Source organism: Ceratotherium simum, chromosome 20, assembly GCF_057802395.1.
Source record: "Ceratotherium simum simum isolate JZ-2026a chromosome 20, ASM5780239v1, whole genome shotgun sequence".
Classification (NCBI taxonomy): domain Eukaryota; kingdom Metazoa; phylum Chordata; class Mammalia; order Perissodactyla; family Rhinocerotidae; genus Ceratotherium; species Ceratotherium simum.
In genome coordinates, this window is record NC_141919.1 from 8,636,168 (window position 1) to 8,654,796 (window position 18,629).

Sequence of the window (18,629 nt, forward strand, 5' to 3'; positions counted from 1 at the left end):
TTCCTTTTTTCTTAAACTCTTAAGAACTGAACTATAACACAGATTCATAAAAGTACACACAACATCAATGCAAAGCTCAGTGAATTATTACAAAGAGAGCTTGTGTGCAACCACCACCCAGGTCAAAGAGAGGACTGGGAACACCTCAGAAGCCCCTTTGTACCTTCCCAATTTACCTTCTCCCTCCTCCCCAAAAGTAGTCACATCTCTGACTTTTAACACTTTAGTTTTGTTTGCCAATTTTTAAAAGCCATATAAATGGAATTCATTCAGTGCATATTCATTTATATCTTGTTTCTTTTGTTCAGTTTTATTTCTATGATAGTCATCCATCTTGTTGTGTGTAGCTTTAATTCATTTATTTTCCTGGCTGTATAGTATTCCAGTGTATATCCATTCTACTGTTGATAAACATTTGAGTTGTTTCCTATTTTTTGCTGTTACAAATGGCACCACTGTGAAAATTCTTTATGTTTCTTGGTTCAACATGCATTAATTTCTGTTGCACATATAACTATGAATGGAATTGCTATATTACAGGGAACACACATTCAACTTTAGTAGATTTTGCTAGTTTTCCAAACAATTCTACCAAATTGTTCTTTCACTAGCAGTGTATGAGAGTTGCTTTTGCTGCACATCCTCACAAGTGCTTGGTACTGTTTTTTAAATTTTAGCTATCAGATGTGTGAATGATTTCTCATAGTTTTAATCTGCATTTTCCTGATCATAAAGAAGTTAAGCATATTTTCACGTGGTGGTTGGCTATTTGGGTATCTTCTTTTATGAAGTGCCTATTCGAGTCTTGTGCCTATTTTTCTTCTGGGTTATCTTTTTTTAAAAAAAATGTATTGTTCTTTATTCATTTATGAGTTTTTTTTTTTTTAAATTCTACATAGGAGTCCTTTTTTTTGATTGTGGATGTTGCTGAGATCTTTTCCCGTACCAGGGCTTGCAGTTTCACACCCTGCATGGTATTTCCTGATGAACAGGGAGGACGGAGTTTAATGGCACACCCTCTGGAGCTGTGTAGCACCACACCCTGCCGTCACCTGGAGTTGATGTTTGCGATTAGACATTAGATGTCCATCAGATTTACTCAGGATAGGGAAGAGGTCAGAAAGAGACCACCTGGGCAAGCAAAGCTTACTCACTTTCCAACATGAACTTCCAGATTATAATCTCTCACATTTAACAGACTGAACAGAAAAAAAGGGTAAGCTTCAAAATCAAACTTGAATTATAAGAATAAACATTGTATGGCTTATACAAAGGTGCTGATGATTTAACCACTATGGAGCAAGGCCAGCTCTGCAGAACAGAGGAGCCCTATCAATGTGGACAGAGGGCCTTTCGTGTCCAGTGGGAGGACTCTCCTGGAGCAGAGCTCATGGCCTGTGGCTGTGGGAGGCACTGGGCTGCTTTGGCTCTGGTCCTGGTTCACTTTGGCCTCAGTCTGGGTCACTAGGCTGAAAGTTTGCATTGAGGACCACCAGAGTGGGGTCCTGCTTAGTAATGTGCTGGATGGCTCTGCTTCGTACCTAGTCAGGGGTGAGATGAGTGAACTAGTGAGTGAGGGAGAGAGAGTAGGGGAGTGAGGAAGGGAGAAAGCCCTCAATACTTGGATTCAATAATTATCTTTATTTTCCGGTGAAAGGTAAGCTATTACTTCAAGAACTTATGAGAGAGCTATGGAGAGACAAATACCTATATGTATTGATAAAACTTTTAAAAAATCCCTTTCTCCTTCCCTGTCAATGTAGTTGGTGACTTTCTTGAATCTATTGCTACTTTATCAAGAAGAGAAATAATTATAATGACTGTGACTTGTGAAAAAAAAGAATCAAAGGAGTTGTTGGATTGAAAGGGCCCATATAGTGATGATCAGGATGAATAAACAAAAATGATCCCTTCATATAAATCACAGTGAAATTTCAGAGCACTAAGACTAAAGAGGAAATCTGGAAGGACTTTAGAAAGACTGTTTTCCTAAAGCAGGTGTTTGAGTTAATCCCTCAGGAATATATTCTGTAAAAGATGGATTTAAAAAGTGTCCCTTCTAGGGGCCGGCCAGGTGGCATAATGGTTAAGTTCATGCACTCCACTTCAGTGGCCCAGGTTTCACAGCTTCAGATCCTGGGCACGGACCTGCACACTGCTCAAGCCACGCTGTGGCAGTGTCCCACATACAAAGTAGAGGAAGATGGGCACAGATGTTAGCTCAAGGCTAATCTTCCTCAGCAGAGAGAGGAGGATTGGCAGCAGATGTTAGCTCAGGGCTGATCTTCCTCACAAAAAAAGAAAAAAATTATCTCTTCTATTAAAAGAAAAAGGTAGCATATATGGGCTACCTTCCCTTTCTTCTCCAAGTCCCTATGGATTATAGAAAAAGTATTAGAAAGCAGATACAAGAAAGAATGCCACCTTTGGATCAGAAGTCCTGCAATATCTGTGGAAGTCAGGGAACAGATGGAGGGATTCTGGGTCACACACATATGTAGGATGGGAGTGGTTCTCAGTGCTTCAGGCAACAGATACACAGGTTGGCCATCACGGCGAGTGGGTAACTGCATTTGGAGCAGTTGGCAGCTTTGCCTCCTTCCTCTGGTTCCCTGTGCTGAGTCATGGGCAGCAGCAGACTTGAGCTGGAGGAGCCTTGTGTGTAGGTAACACCCAGAAGAAACTAGAACATTCAGCCTGAAATCAAGTTACTAACACATACTCTTCCCATATGGCACATCCTACCCTACCCTACGATCTCTGTCGGCCACTGCATTCAACAAATAACATCAGATACAAAGATGTGCACCCCAACAAGAATCAGCACTTACAGAAACATCAACTCAATGAATGAGAGACACTGACTCGGCACACCAAGGACGTCACCAAGAAAGCAAACAGGATTGGACTTTGTTTCTTTTAAAGTGGGTTTCCTCAGAGGAATTTACTCTATAAAATAAGAACAGGCAGCTATTTCAAGAGCCAAACAGATAGTACATTGGAAATGAAATAATTGATGTTAAAAAAAAAAAAACTCATAAATGGGATGAAAAGCAGGATGCACACAGCTGAAGAATAAATTAGCAATTGGAGGTTTGAATTAAGAAATAATTCAGAATATAGTACAAAAATGACAGATTTAAAGAATGAAACAGAGGTTAAAAAGACATGGAGAATAGATCTAGGAGCCTCACAGTCCATTTACTAGGGCCTCGCGAAGGAGAGAAGAGGGAGGTGGTTGGGGTGAGGGAGGAGGTTGGGGGAGGAATAAAAGAATCAAAGGCCCAAGAAAGATAGGAGTTGTTGGATTGAAAGGGTCCCACAGTGCTGATCAAGGTGTATAAATAAAGATGCTCCTTAGACATAGAAGAGTGAAATTTCAGTCCACTCAGGTAAGAGAAGATCTCAAAAGGCTTTATGAGGAAGGTAGATGGGATACCATTTTGATTTAGAGGCATGATGACTCTTAGCTGTCTTGAGGGGGTGGGAGAATCCATCTTTGGGGAGAAGCTTGGGTGGAAATAGATCTGATATTGCAGTATAGTGTTACATTTTGAAAATGAAAATGAATTCCTGTTATTTTCCTTAGCAAACTCTTCTTGGTTGTTAGGGTTATATGGTTATCTTTGGGGAGTGGTTCAGATTCTCTAAGATACATGTGGGATATTAATGCTGGTCAAAGCAGAGTCTGAAATGCTGCCCAGTCGTGGTTTGGAAGTCAGCCCGAAAGGCCTTCACAGCCATCTCTATTTGTTGTCTGCCTGCCCCCCTCCCCCCACCCCCGACAAGGCCAAGACCTTGTGCTGGAGGGCAGTGCTAGGACTAGTGGCTGAGATTTCCTTTCAAAATCCAGGGCTTTCCAATGGAATGGTTGACAGTTTTTTCTAGCGGGATGGCTCTGTTTTGGGCTTATTGATGGGGTAATAGGATTGCCCACTTTCTACCCTGAGCAAGTAGGAATGCCATTTACCCTGGATAATCTTTTTAAATGAGTAGGAAAGAACAGATGCTGTGTTTTATTTCATATTAAGATTGAATTTGCAAGGGCCTACTAATTGGTAACTTGATAACCTTGATTAACTGTATGGGTCACTGGAGTCCTCAGAGTACATGTGAGTTTATTATGGAACAATTAGCCAGGGAACATGAGCTCAGATTCCGTAGCAAAGGGCTCCTTGTGGTGAGAAATAGTGATTAGTCTGACTAATTACTGTTTATATAGGGATTTCTCTCTTTGTTTAGTTTAGGATCTCACATTTTGTTGAAGGAAGGGACTCCATGTTTCTATTATTTTCCATATTAACACACTAAACTTTTCTTGTGTTTAGAGGCCAGAGCCCACCGGTTGCTGAATTTAACTTACTCCTGAAAGCTCACACTTTGGAAACCTATGGGGTGGATCCCCACCCATGCAAGGTAATTGCCCCTCATAGCAGGTCGATATTTAATCATTGTTTTGCCCAAAAGAGAGTTAACAGGTGTGCAGGCCCGGAAGACCCCTCCTAGGACATTTCCACAGCCTGACTGACTGCCCCTGATTGGAAGGGACAAGAGTGGGCTGCAGTCGCACATTTTGGTGGTTAATTCTCTCCATTGGAGTCTTCCAATTGCTTGCTAATTGCTGTGTAGTTGCTACATTTTCCTAAATTAACCTACATGGATTCATTCATCAAGTTGATGGTTTTACCCCTGAGAAGTTACTGGATCCTAACAGATTTATTCTGCAGGCCATTGCCAGCAAGAATGCAGTCTTAAAAAATGGGAAGGTAGAAGAAAAAAAAAGATTTAAAATTATATTTTGACATTAGGAGTATTTGTTTTTCTTTTTTCCTTTACTCATATTATTTGACAGTATTTCTGTCAAACGTGAAACCCAGACCATGTGTATCCGAATCACCTGGGCCCTACTCCAAACTACTGAGTCAGAGTTGCTGGGGGTGCCACTGGGGAATCTGCCTTTTTAACGAGCTCCCAGGGTGATGCTCATGCACACATTTGCCAGAAATGTTTTATGAAAACAATATCCTCCTTTCTATATCCTAACCTACACATCAACCAGGCACTAACCTGAATCCTAAACTAAGTGTTTATATCAGCCAGGCTTTTACAGGTACGTTTTTGAGTCATGCTGGAACATTTCTTTACCCAGATGCGACAGCTAATGGGATTTGGTGAAGTACTCGTCCCATAGCCCTCAGCTCAGGCTGCTCATTAGAAGCACCTGGGGAGCTTCAGCAACTCCTGTTGCCCAATTACATCAGGATCTGTGGGAGTGCAGACCAGGCTCCCCAGATGATTCCAATGTGCAGCCAAGGCAGAGAGCCGGTGGTACTTGCCCACGTTGGTATGTGCATCTTCCTGCTCTGCTCACACAATTATTTGTTTTGTTTTATTTTCATTTCATTGAGCTAATTTATTTATTTAATTTATTTGAGTGATTTTTATTTATTTTCTTTGTTGAAGTATAGTTGACATACTATATTATATTAGTTTCAGGTATAACCACACAATTATTTTAGAATATTTGCCAGATGCCCCTTCCTCGTAATGGTATCAATTAGGTTATTCCATTTAGTGAATTACATTTTATCCACAAATTTGCGCCTCTCTATTTATTGTACTTATTGCTTGGAGACTGATTTGATTTTTCTTGTTGTTGTTCCTTTGCCTTTACTTAACTTATCGATGCTTGATGTTCTTGGTAAAACCTGGAAACAACTAGGCCTTTCTGGACATATCTTTATAACAAAATTGCCAGAAATCCTGTGTGGGATTGAATCAAGCTGGATCAGATGCTCAGGGCTTTGCTTTCATAGCATCTTTGGTTTCCGGGCTGATGGCCACCAAGAACAATTTACCCACATTACAGGGCAGATCGGAGAACTCAGGCGGCCCCAGAAGGCGCTTGGAAGTAGAAGTGGTGGTTTGGGACTAATCTGTGTTTTCCCAGGAGGTTCCTGGTGAGGCGGAAGTTCTGTTCCTCAAAGGGAAAAGCTACACATTCTTGGACCTCACCTAGATTCTAGAAGTCCCGTCCTTAGAAGTCTCAGCTCAGAAACTTAATTTATTGCTATAATCATCGGAATTAATCTGAAATTAACCCAGATTGAGGATGAGTAAGCATACCATTTATCATTCATTTTCCTCAATCCTAATAAGTTTTTATTTCTATTTTTTCAGGATTCAACAGGCACAACAACATTTTTAGGATTCACTGCTGCAGGCTTTGTGGTATTCCAGGGAAATAAGAGAATCCATTTGGTAAAATGGTGAGTCTTTGGAAAACTGGCTTACCGTTTTTCTTAGTCTTGTTGGTCTTTCCCTGCCTTTGACTTTTTTTGGAAACATCATGTAGAATGCCTAGTGTCCATTTCTTTGCCTCGGAGCTTCATTTATAAAGGGATTTGTCACCTATAAATGAAACCCAATCTAGGCTGCCCTGTCTTAGTGGGGAATTGGATTTGTCAAGCTAAGGAGTCAACGCAGGAGACCTGGGGTGCCTCCGAAGAGAAAGGGTCCAGTGTTTCCTTACCAGTAGCTTCTGCTCTGGCCAGAGGACTGACCGTGGAGTGGGTCAGGGCGGGTAAGGTGCAAAATCCCTCGAGCAATGCAGGACCCACTCTCTCCCACTCACTTCTGTCCACTTTCTTCTGTTGAATCCTTGCTGCAAACTCACCTTTTGTTATCCAGTGTATCACTGAACATGCATTTGGCTCAAAGTAACAGGAATGTCTACTCACAATGGCTTACAAGTAAGAGGACTGACTATCTCACACAGCAAAAATTCCAGACATTGGGCAGTTTCACAGTCCATTAACTTAACTTTCCAACAACACTGTGAAGAACTTGGGTTGCTTCCTTTTCTTCTCTGCCATCCCAGGTTGGTGTCTTTTGTCCCCAGGCTCGTGCTCATAATATGGCCACGCGTGCAACTCTGGCCATCACATCTTCACACAGTAACACCCAGAGCCTGGAGGAGAGCAGCCCATTCCATTTGTCTCCTATTAAAACAAGGATAACTTTTTCAGAAACCCTGAAGGGACTTCCTGTGTATCTAATTGGGCAGGATTGGGTCATATGCACCTATTTAAACCAATCCTTCCAAGAAGAATGGGAACTCCATTACTGGGTTGCTCAAATCAAGTTGGTTAATCCTCTTGAGTCTGGGAAGAGCATAATCTGCCTGACCTCAAAGAAGAATAAAGTCTAGGTTTTGTCAGTAAAAAAGTGGGAGGATGGAGTGGGGTAGGTGACCAGCAGCACCCATGGTCCAATCAAGGAGCAAAATGGTTTTGTTAAGAATAAAGAAGGCTAAACATTATATGTGGAATATTGTAAAGGCTTAGTCTTGTTCTTACCTTCAGCTTGATTCAGTTCCCTCTCTGATGGTCCTTGACAGGCTTGTCACCCCTGTTACATCTCACTGGGTGGTGGGCTTGCTGCTTTGGCCTGAGCCCTTGGGTCTGAAGTTATTCTTGATAGGCCAGTGGGCATCCATCCTCAGTCCTGGCTTGGAAATGCTCTTTTGCACTTACCTGAACCTCAGTTTCATGGTTCTTTTAGCTTCAGGATCTTTCTACCACCTCTTTATCAAGTCCTCCCCCTACCTCTTCTTGTCTCCTCTTCGCACCTGCCTTCCCTTCAAACCTTCTCCACCAGCATCAGTCCGCTAATGCCCACTCCACTCCCTACACCTCCTGCTCTTTTTTATGATCAGCCCTCTCTATCACTGCCTTTTACTCAATTCATACTTTCAACTCCCCTCTGTGCCCACTTGTTCTCTTCTTCCACAATTAACATTCTCAAAACTCTTGGTTGCCTTTAATAAATCACTTAGCTTCTGAGTCTCAATGTACTCATCCATAAAATGGGTATCAATTATATCTAACTGCCTTATAAGGATGGAAGGAGATGAGGGAGAAGCAAATGAAATAGTGTGTGTAAGAACGATGCAATTTGTGAACTATGACGTTATATACGTGTAACGTGATGGTGTTACCCAGTTTTCTTCTCTGTTTCAGCACCTTGTAAAGAAGCTCCAATGTTAGTCACCCTTCAGTCCATTCCAGAATAAGATCCCTAGGGATTCCTACAGACTTTGGGGAGTATAGGTAATTCGAGGTCTTCCCCCATCCCACCCTGGGCCTACAAAAGTCTTAGGGATCCAAAGGGTGTTAGATCCTCAGGTTTCTGAATTGCTTGAGCTCTGGAGTGGTTAGATTAGAACCTGACATATCTCAAGTGCAAATTAATTGCAAGTCTCTCCTCTTTGGGCTTCAGTTTCTTCCTGGGTCCATGAAGAGTTGAGATGGACAATCGCCAGACCATTTGTTTCTGGTTCTACATCTTGGTGTTCCTGGTGGGGTCCTGATGTCATCCTCATCCTTTCCAGCCTCTGCTTAGGCACATGCATTTATAACAGCCATGTACATGTTGCTAAAACAAATTTTCTTCCCACATTAATCCTAGTTTGGGTTTTTTTTGACATCCATTGAGCTTTGTCACTCCCACAAATCCTCTCCTAAGTTAAAACTATTTAATGTGACCTCACTGTTCTTTTTCCCCCGGAAAAGCACAGGGGCACACACATCACTATCCCAGGAATTAGATCAAAGGAATAAAAATAGAATTCTCTCCTGTCTTTACACGTGTCTTCTCACCAAGGAGGTGACCTGGGGTCTACATTTCAGGCAGATTTTAATCAAGCAGCTCCTTAAGATGGAACCTAAAGTCGCTCTTTTGACTACAATTCGTCAAGTTGTCCTCACAATTTTGAGTATCTCAATATCTAATAACACTATTGTTTTATAAACAGGGAGAGCAGAAATGAAAATTTTGCAGTGTGGTGTGTGAGTTTCTTGGAGATGGATGTAAAAGGATGAGGGAGACAGATATTGTGAATCTATGTCATTTCATTAGCTGAGTCTGAAACAATCACATTCTTCCGACCTCGCAAAGTGGGCTGGCCAATTAATATTGTTTTGGTCATTAATGTTCACGAAACTTCTAGAGCTCCATGGAAGAAAGGTGCAGCTTAACTGTAAAAAATGGAATAAATAAATCTGAGCTGCCTATGGATCCTCTCTTGGGAAGAAAATTGCTGTATAATTCACTTGGGGGTTTTCGCTGCTCATTAGGCCTTCACCGATGATAAGATAATATCTTGTTTCACTGCAGTCTGCTTGACGTTTATGAGTCAGCCGGATTCCTGTGGGAAGGCCAGGTACCTTGGTTAGCTGCCACTTTTTTTTTCCTTCTTACCCAAAGAGATTTTCTTTTCTTAGGCCGGATGTCTGCAAGTTGAAGTTTGAAGGAAAGACATTTTATGTGATTGGCACCCAGAAGGAGGTCAGATACTGCTTTTCTAACTGCCTGTTGTTGTGTGTGCATGAGAGAAGTTCAAGCATAAAATGTGCCCTTAGATTTGTAGCTTTAAAGTTTGTGATGATAATGGAAGCTATATGCTGAAAACATTTTAGAGGTAAACAAATACACACTGAGTTTGCACATTTAAGAATAAAGTCAGTGAGCAATGTTGGCCATATACCCCTGTGTGAAAAATACACTGGGATAGACTTGAGAAATGGAAAATGGAACCTCCCTCACCTCTATAATTTGCCAAAATACAGATTTGTGAAACAAGTGAAAAATACTTACAAAGCTAGATATCAACCAGTGCTGGTTAGAGTTTATAAACAGAGCCTATTAGTCCTGGGAACAAAAGGAGTTACCAGATAGATACGGGTTGGGTTCATTTTTCAGGGAACGCATTTGGGAGGAGGCCATTACTGAAACTTTGAGCCTCAGAGCTAGGGATGGAAGCTTGCAGATTTTCTTGACCCTAGTTTTCAGTTGAAGCACTAGTTATTCAAGGATGGCAAATAGTTTTTAAACTAATCCAAGTCTGATTGAGGGGTAGATGGTGCCCGGAGTGTTGAGAAGGATTGCAAGGCTGCTTTTATTAGAAACAGGGCCTAGATAGGTTAGTGATGTCTGCAAGGGGGGAGGGAGGGGGGATACCACTTTAAGGACACTTTTAAGAACATAGTAATTCATTAGTTACTTCAAATCTGTTTGGTAGGTGGCGGGATACAAAGAGGTAAATACCTAAAGGAAAAACATGAAAAATATAAGCTGTGTTTAACCTGCTCTTTCTTGTTCTGTTATTTTTTATTAGAAAAAAGCCATGTTGGCATTCCATACTTCAACACCAGCTGCCTGCAAACATCTTTGGAAGTGTGGAGTGGAGAACCAGGCCTTTTATAAGTAAGTAGCTTTTATTCATTTAATCATAGGTTTTAAAAGCACCCATGGAGTTCTTTATGTTTTGCAAACAGCTGCATACTCATTTCTTTCAATACAGTCATTTTTATTATATTTAAGTGAATTATGAGTTTGGTGCATTGCTCAGGGTGGCTCGCAACCACTGTTGGCCCGACCAAGTCCTGAGCTCTATGTTGGGCCTTTACCGTAGAACTGCTGTGGGCTTTTGTTTCCTGACGTTGCTGTTTTCATTCAACATGTCACAGGATCTAATTTTGGTTGGGTGCCCCCCTCATAAGTGGACGTTGAGAAGAGTTTGGAGCAAGTAGTTTCTTTGAGATGTGGTCCCTAAATGTACCAAGGGACATGGGGAAGCAAGCAACGTAGGGTGTGTTATTGAGCAGGTCACTACTGTGGGGTGCTGGGCTCAGCTCTGTGGGGAACTCTGGCAGACCGCAGAACATGCCTCCAAGTTCTCCCACTGACCAGCAAAGAGGCTGGGCTGTTTCTCTACCAATTCCCCATTCATTTTGGTGGAGGGCCGCTTTGGAGGGCAGAGTTAATATTCTCTGGCACATCTGACTTACTCTGAGTGTGGGTTGAATGTGCTCGCACAACCAGAAAAAGAAACCTTTGGCAGAGAGTCACACATGTTCAGAGTAAGAAGCCTTTGTATATGGAGATGAGAACCAAAGGTTTATGCCATCAGAGCCACAGATGGAACGCCATCAGAGCCTAGGATCATAGAAAGTCAGTGCTGGACAGGACTTCAGAAACCATCCATAAAGCTCTCAGGTTTCAAAAGAGGTTCAAGTATAGGATCTTTCCACTGAGTTCCAGCTTCTCCTCTCTGAGACACACTTGCTGATTGGAAGAACAGTGGCAATGGATGCAGTTAAGAACCTAGCCCAGCCGTGCCCAGCATATCAGCACTGCCAACCTCTGGAGCTCATCCAGGTGGCGTTTCCTCAGTCTCCCCACACTGAGATTCTGTCTTACTCGTTAGATTCACCTCCCTGAAAATGCTGAGTCTCTGAACCTCCTGGGCTTTGGCTGACTAGGACTGTCAGGAGAATAATGGCTTGGACAATGATTTTCAGCCACAGAACTCTTTTCCTTTAACAGAAGTATAGGTAAAGCCTAGTACATAAAAGAGATCAGAATAGAAAAGCTGTGGTTGTTGGTAGGGACCAGAGTTGGGACTGGGGACTGGAGACCCTTTGCCCATTGCTCACTGCTCCTCAGGAGCTTGGATCACCAGTTGTGCCATTTGCCTAGAACTTTCCCAGGTTTAGTTTTGAGAGCCCCGTGTCCTGAGAAAGCCCTCAGTCCCTGGCAGACCCTATATCAAGAGCATAATTTGAAAACCTTTGCATGAGATGATCCACAAAATGTGCTTCTAGGAATGATGATGTATATCAGAACTTCCCATAAATATCTGCACCTCAAGGCATCCGTAGATCCCCTGGGGTGTTTTGGGGCTGATAAAAAAGGATACCCAGGGGCTGGCCCGGTGGCGTAGTGGTTTGGTTCGTGCTTGGCTTGGGCAGCCCGGGGTTCACAGGTTCGGATCCCGGGCGCAGACCTACGCACCACTCATCAAGCCATGCTGTGGCGGCATCCCACATAAAGTAGAGGAAGATGGGCATGGATGTTAGCCCAGAGCCAGTCTTCCTCAGCAAAAAGAGGGGGATTGGCAGCAGATGTTAGCTCAGGGCTAATCTTCCTCGCACACGAAAAAGGATACCTGATAGCCTCTGAAAAAATCAGCACGTCTAGACCTCTCCTTCACATGAGAGCTGAGAGAGAGAAATGCAGAGGGTTTAGTGCTCTTAGTCTTTAGGTGGAGCCTGCACATTTTTTGTTTTTGTTTTTAATTATTTTTAAAGTTGAGATAATACTCATATACCATAAAATTCACCCTTCAAAATTATACATTCAGTGGGTTTTAGTACAATTCACAAAGTTATGCAACCATCACCACTATCTAATTCCAGAACATTTTTATCACCCCCAAAAGAAAGCCTGTACCCATTAAAGGTCACTCCCCATTCCTCCCTGTCCCCAGACCTTGGCAACCACACATCTACTTTCTGTGGTTATAGATTTCATATAGTCTGGACATTTCGTATAAACGGAATCATAAACTATGTGGCCTTTTGTGCCTGGCTTCTTTCACTTAAGGTAATGTTTTCGAGGTTCATCCATGTTGTAGCATGTATCAGTACTTCATTTCTTTTTATGGCTGAATAATATTCTACTGTTTGAATATGCTGCATTTTGTTGATCCATTCATCAGTTGATGGACATTTGGGTTGTTCCTTCTTTTTAGATATTATGAATAACGCTGCTGTGAATATCCATGTGAAAGTTATACCTAGGAGTGAAGTTTCTGGGTCAAAGGGTAACTTTATATTTAACTTTTTAAGAAACTGACAAACTGTTCTTAGAGCCTAAGCTTTTGGAGCTCTTCTTTTCTACCTTTAATGAAATCATCTGGTTCCTGTTAAAGGATAACTTAGAGATATTTAGTTAGTATTTTGAATGACTATTTTCTCACAAATGAGGGAGTTGGTAGATGGAACCTAAAAGTAAAAGTAAGATATATCGTGACACTATTTTATTGTAGATTTTTATGTCATATCTGTACTAGATTTGATCTCCCTGAGGGTAGGAACTAGATTCTGTTTATCTCTGTATTTCCTAAAAACCCCAGGCACTCAAAAAATATTTTCTGTATCAAACTGATCAGGCATGGTTTCTGTCCTCCAGAGACTTGTATTTCATGAGAGACTAAAAGGGAGGTGCTGATGAAATTCCCCAAGGGACCCCATAGGAGGAGGTGAGTCTCGCTGCTGGGGGAGTTGGAGGTAGAAGGCCCTTTTGAGTGGAGGAAGGACATTGACCTGAGCAAGGGACCAAGGCGGGAAGTGGAAGACTTACTTTGGGGAGGATGAGCGGCTACACAAGACTGGAGCAGAGGGTAGATGAAGTAGAAAGGGAGGAGATGAGGGGCCAGGAGATCTTGGGGCCGGACGGAGGGCTCAGCCATCGTGAACGAGATGGTAGAGGAGTGACAGGTGTGGTTGATTGCTGCTGACCCACAGACAAGCTGAGGGCAGAGAGTTGTAAAGGAGAACACGGAGCAGACGGCAGCACTCAGTAAGTCCTACTTGGGAGGAGTTGAGCACAGACTTGCAGATCCTTTAGTGAAATCATAGGGTCTCTATAAAAGAAGAACTTAGGACATTAGGTAGTTCTTTTGCACACATGTTGTCTTATCATGTGGAGGGAGTCACTTGGTAGATGGAGTCAGGTAAAAAAAGCAGAGTGGAAAGAGAGGAAGTGGGGAGAAAAAACTGCAATCTGGGGAATCTGTTTTGCACATTTTGGGTACGCTGATTAGCTGGCAGCTAGCAAAGAGGTCAGTCTGATAATTCTATCACCAAATAGGCCAACTGGGCATATCGAAGAAATCCCCTCTAGTCATCTGTGGATGTTTCTGAAGTCCCAGAGAGTTTAGCTGTGGGCACAAGTGGCACTGCATAGGGTTGATGGAGTCCTCGCATCAGCACCTCTGCTTTGGTTAGGCTGGGCTACCCCGTCTCTCTCATTAGGACTTCTGACCCCTAATATTTGTGCTGATCTGAGATTTACCAGAACCTTTTGTTCCTGCATTGTCTCATAACCATCCCAATTCCTTAGTAAGAAGGAAAGATAGTGCTTGTTCTGACCCAGCTGTGTGACCTTGGACAAGTCTCTGGCCTCAGCCTTCTCATCTGTAGAACGGAAGGCAGTGGAACTCAGCCATGATTTGCTTGCCTCACTGTGGCCTGGCGTTGCCGAGTGTGGGCTATGGAAGCAAGTGGGCTTGGGTTTGAATCTTGACTCTGTTGCTTACTCGCAGTAGAGCCTGGAACAAAGCACTTAGACTCTTTGAGCATCATCTCTATTTTCATCTTCAAAATGTGATTGTTTAATACCTGCCTGCAGTGTTTAGTTCTGCCAGGTGCACTGACCACCGATAAGTGGTAGCTGCTGCTATGACTACAGCTGCTACCCCTCCACTAATGAAAGTTTTTCGAGCGCCAGTTGGTTGCAGAGCCCAGTCCTTTGATTCTGAAGGGCTCCGACTCTGTTAAGCTTTGGGGAGGGTGCCTGCTTCCTCTGTTGCTCCGTCCCTTTTCCGGGCAGAGGTCCTGGCCCTGCTTCCAGCTCTGTCCGACTGGCACTGCATTTTAATGGTTTCTGCTGGCAGAGCAAGGCCCTCATCCTGTTTCCTGGGTTGGGGGTGGTTTGCTCCCTCCTTTTCCACTTCACTTGCCATGGGACCCGCTGGCTGGTGCCTGGGAATTTCCTAGTGTGCTTTTAAGACATGAATGTGCTGCTGGTTGTCAGCTGGCCCCGGGCCACCAATCAGGTTGGAAAGCCCTGGCTCTGAGATCTGCTGCCTGGGAATGGAGCCCAGAAGCAGAAACTCTGATTTTTCGCTCCTGCTCCAAACCCCAGGAGATCCTTGGCACAGACTCAGTCACTATTTCAGAGCTTCCTTTATGCCATGTGTTTTCTAGGTGCTGCACCCCCGCCCCGGCACTGGAGCTCACCTTCTCTGGGCGCTGGTTCCCCTAAAGCACACTGGACGCCCTGCAGGGCTCAGGGGCTCACTGGTGTTTCCATTTGAGGAATCTTTATCTCACACCTGCTTTATACGTGCACTGTGCTGGGCACTGGGGACACGGTGGAGGCTCAGATGGCACTCTCTGTCCCCAACTTTGTATAGAATTGTGTGCAGGGGATAAAGGCAGTCCCTAATAAATTTCATATCTAGAGTTTGGTGTGCATTTTGTCAGAGGAACAAGATTGCACTTGGTAGATAAGGACCCACAGCAGCTCCCTAAACCAGTGCCTCTCACACTTTAGCGAGCACGTGAATGACCCGGAGATCTTGTTAGAATGTGGATTCTGGTTCAGGGGGTCTGGGTGGGGTATGAGAGCCCATATTTATAATAAGCTCCCCGGTGATGCTGTGCTGCAGGCCCATGGACCACACTTTGAGCAATAAGGTTCTAAACCAGAGGTTCTCAGCCCTGACTGCACGTTAGAATCACCTGGGGAGCTTTGGAAAAATACCAACACTGTGGACCCTACCCCAGACCCAGTTAAATCAGAATCTGGGTCCTTGCAAAAGCTTGTGCACAAATGTTCATGGCAACATTGTTCATAATGACTAAAATGTGGAAACAACCCAAATGCCCATTGACTGATGAATGGATAAAAGAAAGTGGTATATCCATACAATGGAATATTATTCCGCCTTAAAAAGAAGTGAAATGCTGATTCATGCTACAATAAGGATGAGCCTTGAAAACAGTATGCTAAGTGAAAGAAGCCAGTCACAAAATGTCATATATCATACGGTTCCATTTATATGAAATGCCCAGAATAGGCAAATATTTAGAGACAGAAAGTAAATTAGTAGTCCTCTAGCCCTGGGAGTGGGGGAGATGAGGAGGGGAAATGGAGAGTGAGTGCCAATGGGTATGGGAGGGTTGTTTTTGGGATGATGAAAATGTTTTTTGATGATTTTTTTTTAACTTTGTGAGTTATGAAAACCACTGAAGTGTATAATCTAAGAAAGTGAACTTTATGGTATATGAGTTAATTCTCCAGAAAGCTGTTTTAACAAGTCAGAACCTGGGATAAGAGGTCCAGATGTTGGTAGTAATAAAAATTCCCGCAGTGGTGCTAACGTGCAGCCTAGGGTTGAAATGCTCTAATCCAGTGATTCTCAAAGTTGAGTCCCTGGAGGAGCATCAGCATCTCCTGGGAACTTGTTATAAATGCAGATTCTTAGGCTCTACCCCAAACTATTGAATCAGAAACTTTTGTTATAAAAAGCTTGCCAGGTGATTCGGTTGCTCTCTGAAGTATGAGAACCTGCATGGCTAAAGCATTATTTTGAAAATACAGACAAACCTGGGTTTACAGCCTGATTCCTCCAGCTTCTATCATGTGACCATAGTTTAGTGACTTAACCCTTCTGTGCCTCAGTTTCCTCATGTAAAAATGTGGATTGCTTCTTCCTAGGAGAGAGCTGTGAGGATAAAATCAATTAGCATATTGAAGGTGCTTTGGATGGTGCGTGGCCCATAGTAAGTGCTCCGTAATAACGCAGGTCGTCGTTCCTATGATTACTGCGGAACCCCTAAACCATGATTTCAATGGGAATTTGTATTGTTAATTCTAGAAGTGGCCTCTTAGAACACCCCCCGTTGTCTCCCCAGCACCTAACCTGGCCTCCATCCCCAGCCCCTGTAGTGGTAGGTTCCAGAGGAGAAGTTAGAGGCAGGGTGAGGGGGTGTGCTCCTGCAGAGCTGTGCTGTGTGTGCATCGTGTGATACTGACACTCAGCGAACACTGCGCCTGTGCCAGACACTGTCTGGACGCATGGCACATCTCACGAGTTACCCCATTTAAAGGACAGCTTTCATGTCAGAACTGGGCAGGAGAGCTCTCTGGTGCCATGGGAAGGGGTCTCTGGGTACAGTGGCTGCCCTGGCAGTTCTGGGGTGGGGAGCAGTGGAGAGCTGTGACAGCAGAAAGGTGAGTGTGACCAGGCCACCAGTTAAATACACAGTTGTTCCCAGGTCAGGTGTTGGTAAATTGGGGACTGCCTGGATTTCTCTGTGAGGTCAGATGTTTGAGAATAGTCAACACTTTTGTGGTGGGATTTTGACGGGGAGGTGGAGGTGGGGAGAGGGCAGGCGGGGAAGAAGGCTGGAGGGGAGGGAATTGCTGTTTCTACTAGATTGTGCCTTCACGGCCTGTAGTGGGAAGAAGACTTTTGCTCTGGGCTCGTTGTTGATGTGAGAGCCTGGGAAACAGAGCGCCAGAACACATCAGCTAAGTTGGAGCACGAGGGCCTCTTTCTGGCTTTCAGAGTGTTGGACGTGGTTCCTGGAATCTCCATGACTGAGAGGATTGGCTGTAGTGGCTCAGTCGTGAGAAGGCAGTGGAGGGCCTGGAGAGAGATATGAGGGAGGGAGGGAGGAGAAGCACTCCTATAATGAGCAGGTGGTGTGCCAGGTGCTTTCACGGCATTTGATCTCATGTAACCCTCCTCAGAACACCATGAATTAGGTACTATAATACCCCCCCTTTAAAAAATTCGTGGAGAAACTGAGGCACAGAAAATCTACATGTCTTGATATGACCTGACTTCACAGGACCAAAAGCTGTTAAAAATACGGACCTCTGCTCTTTCAAGGAAGATGCCACCGCTCGAGTCTTCAAGGAGAATACAGGGACTCAGAGGTTCTCAAATGCAAGTGTTACCGCACCAGGTCCATTTTTGCCCGCTGCCCAGACAGCCAATCACTGAGACGACGAGATTGCAGAGAGAGAGGGTTTAATCACAAGGCAGCCAAGTGAGGAAAACTGGAGAACAAGTCTCAAATCTGCCTCCCTGGAAATAGGGACTCAGGGGTATTTATGGGGAAGGGGCAAGGTGGTCTGAAATGATTGGAGCTGAGGAGAGATGAGGTAATTGATGATCTGCGCAAGCGTAGTCAGGCTTCATGTCTCTTTGAAGGACACATCTTCACAGAATTGGTGGCATTAGCGTGCCCGGAGGGGGGAGTTCCAACCTCTTGCCATCAAAAGGGCCCAGTTGATGGGTTGGTGGTCTTAATCCAGCCTGAAGTGGACAAGGGGTTCAGTTCCTGAAAAAAATAGCTCAAACACCCATTACCATGGTGACCCAGGCTCCAGGGAGATGTCATCCATAGGAACCTAGTGGGAGTCGGAAAGCATATTGCCCAAACAGCACAGTTAACAATGAGTAAGTTTATCGTGCAGATTTAAGTCCTCACTTTCCATTCTGATAAGTTTCTAGGTAAGGACATCACCCCTTCTTCCTGGTGCAGGGAAGAAGATACCTTTACAAGTGGAGATTTTCTTTACAACTGTAAATGTCTCTCATAGAGGATAACTAGAACTAAGAATGGGCTTAGCACGACCCACCCAGGTACCCGGAGATGTCTATAGTAATGGCCTGTTCTGAGGGCAGGCCTCCCATCCCAAACTCCTTTGGTTAGTTGGTGGGGGTGGGGGTCAAAATGTCATTCAGGCAGAGACATATTTTGAGTTCGCAAATTCCAATCCCCCATAGTTACTAGCTGCTTAATCATCAATGGCTGTTAGCCGGTTTCACAAGTGGGCTGCCTTGGAATGACCTTGGGTTGTCTGACAAAAATAGGAACCCCTGGGCCCCTCTCCAGACCTGCTAAATGAGGATCTCTAGTGATGGAGCCTGAGAACCGGTGTTTTTAACCCCTACTCTGGGTGCTGCTGCTGCGCGGCCAGGT

General features: G+C 44.0%; 1 protein-coding gene across 1 annotated transcript in view; it reads left to right on the top strand.

Annotated features, from left to right (window-relative positions):
* FRMD3 (FERM domain containing 3) overlaps nt 1–18,629 on the top strand; it is a 285,395-nt gene that overhangs the window by 201,699 nt on the left and 65,067 nt on the right. Inside the window, exons 7-10 of the mRNA XM_087444424.1 lie at nt 4,329–4,416; nt 6,181–6,269; nt 9,285–9,348; nt 10,178–10,266. Of these exons, the coding sequence (XP_087300550.1) occupies nt 4,329–4,416; nt 6,181–6,269; nt 9,285–9,348; nt 10,178–10,266 (330 nt within the window). The remainder of the gene's footprint in view (nt 1–4,328; nt 4,417–6,180; nt 6,270–9,284; nt 9,349–10,177; nt 10,267–18,629) is intronic.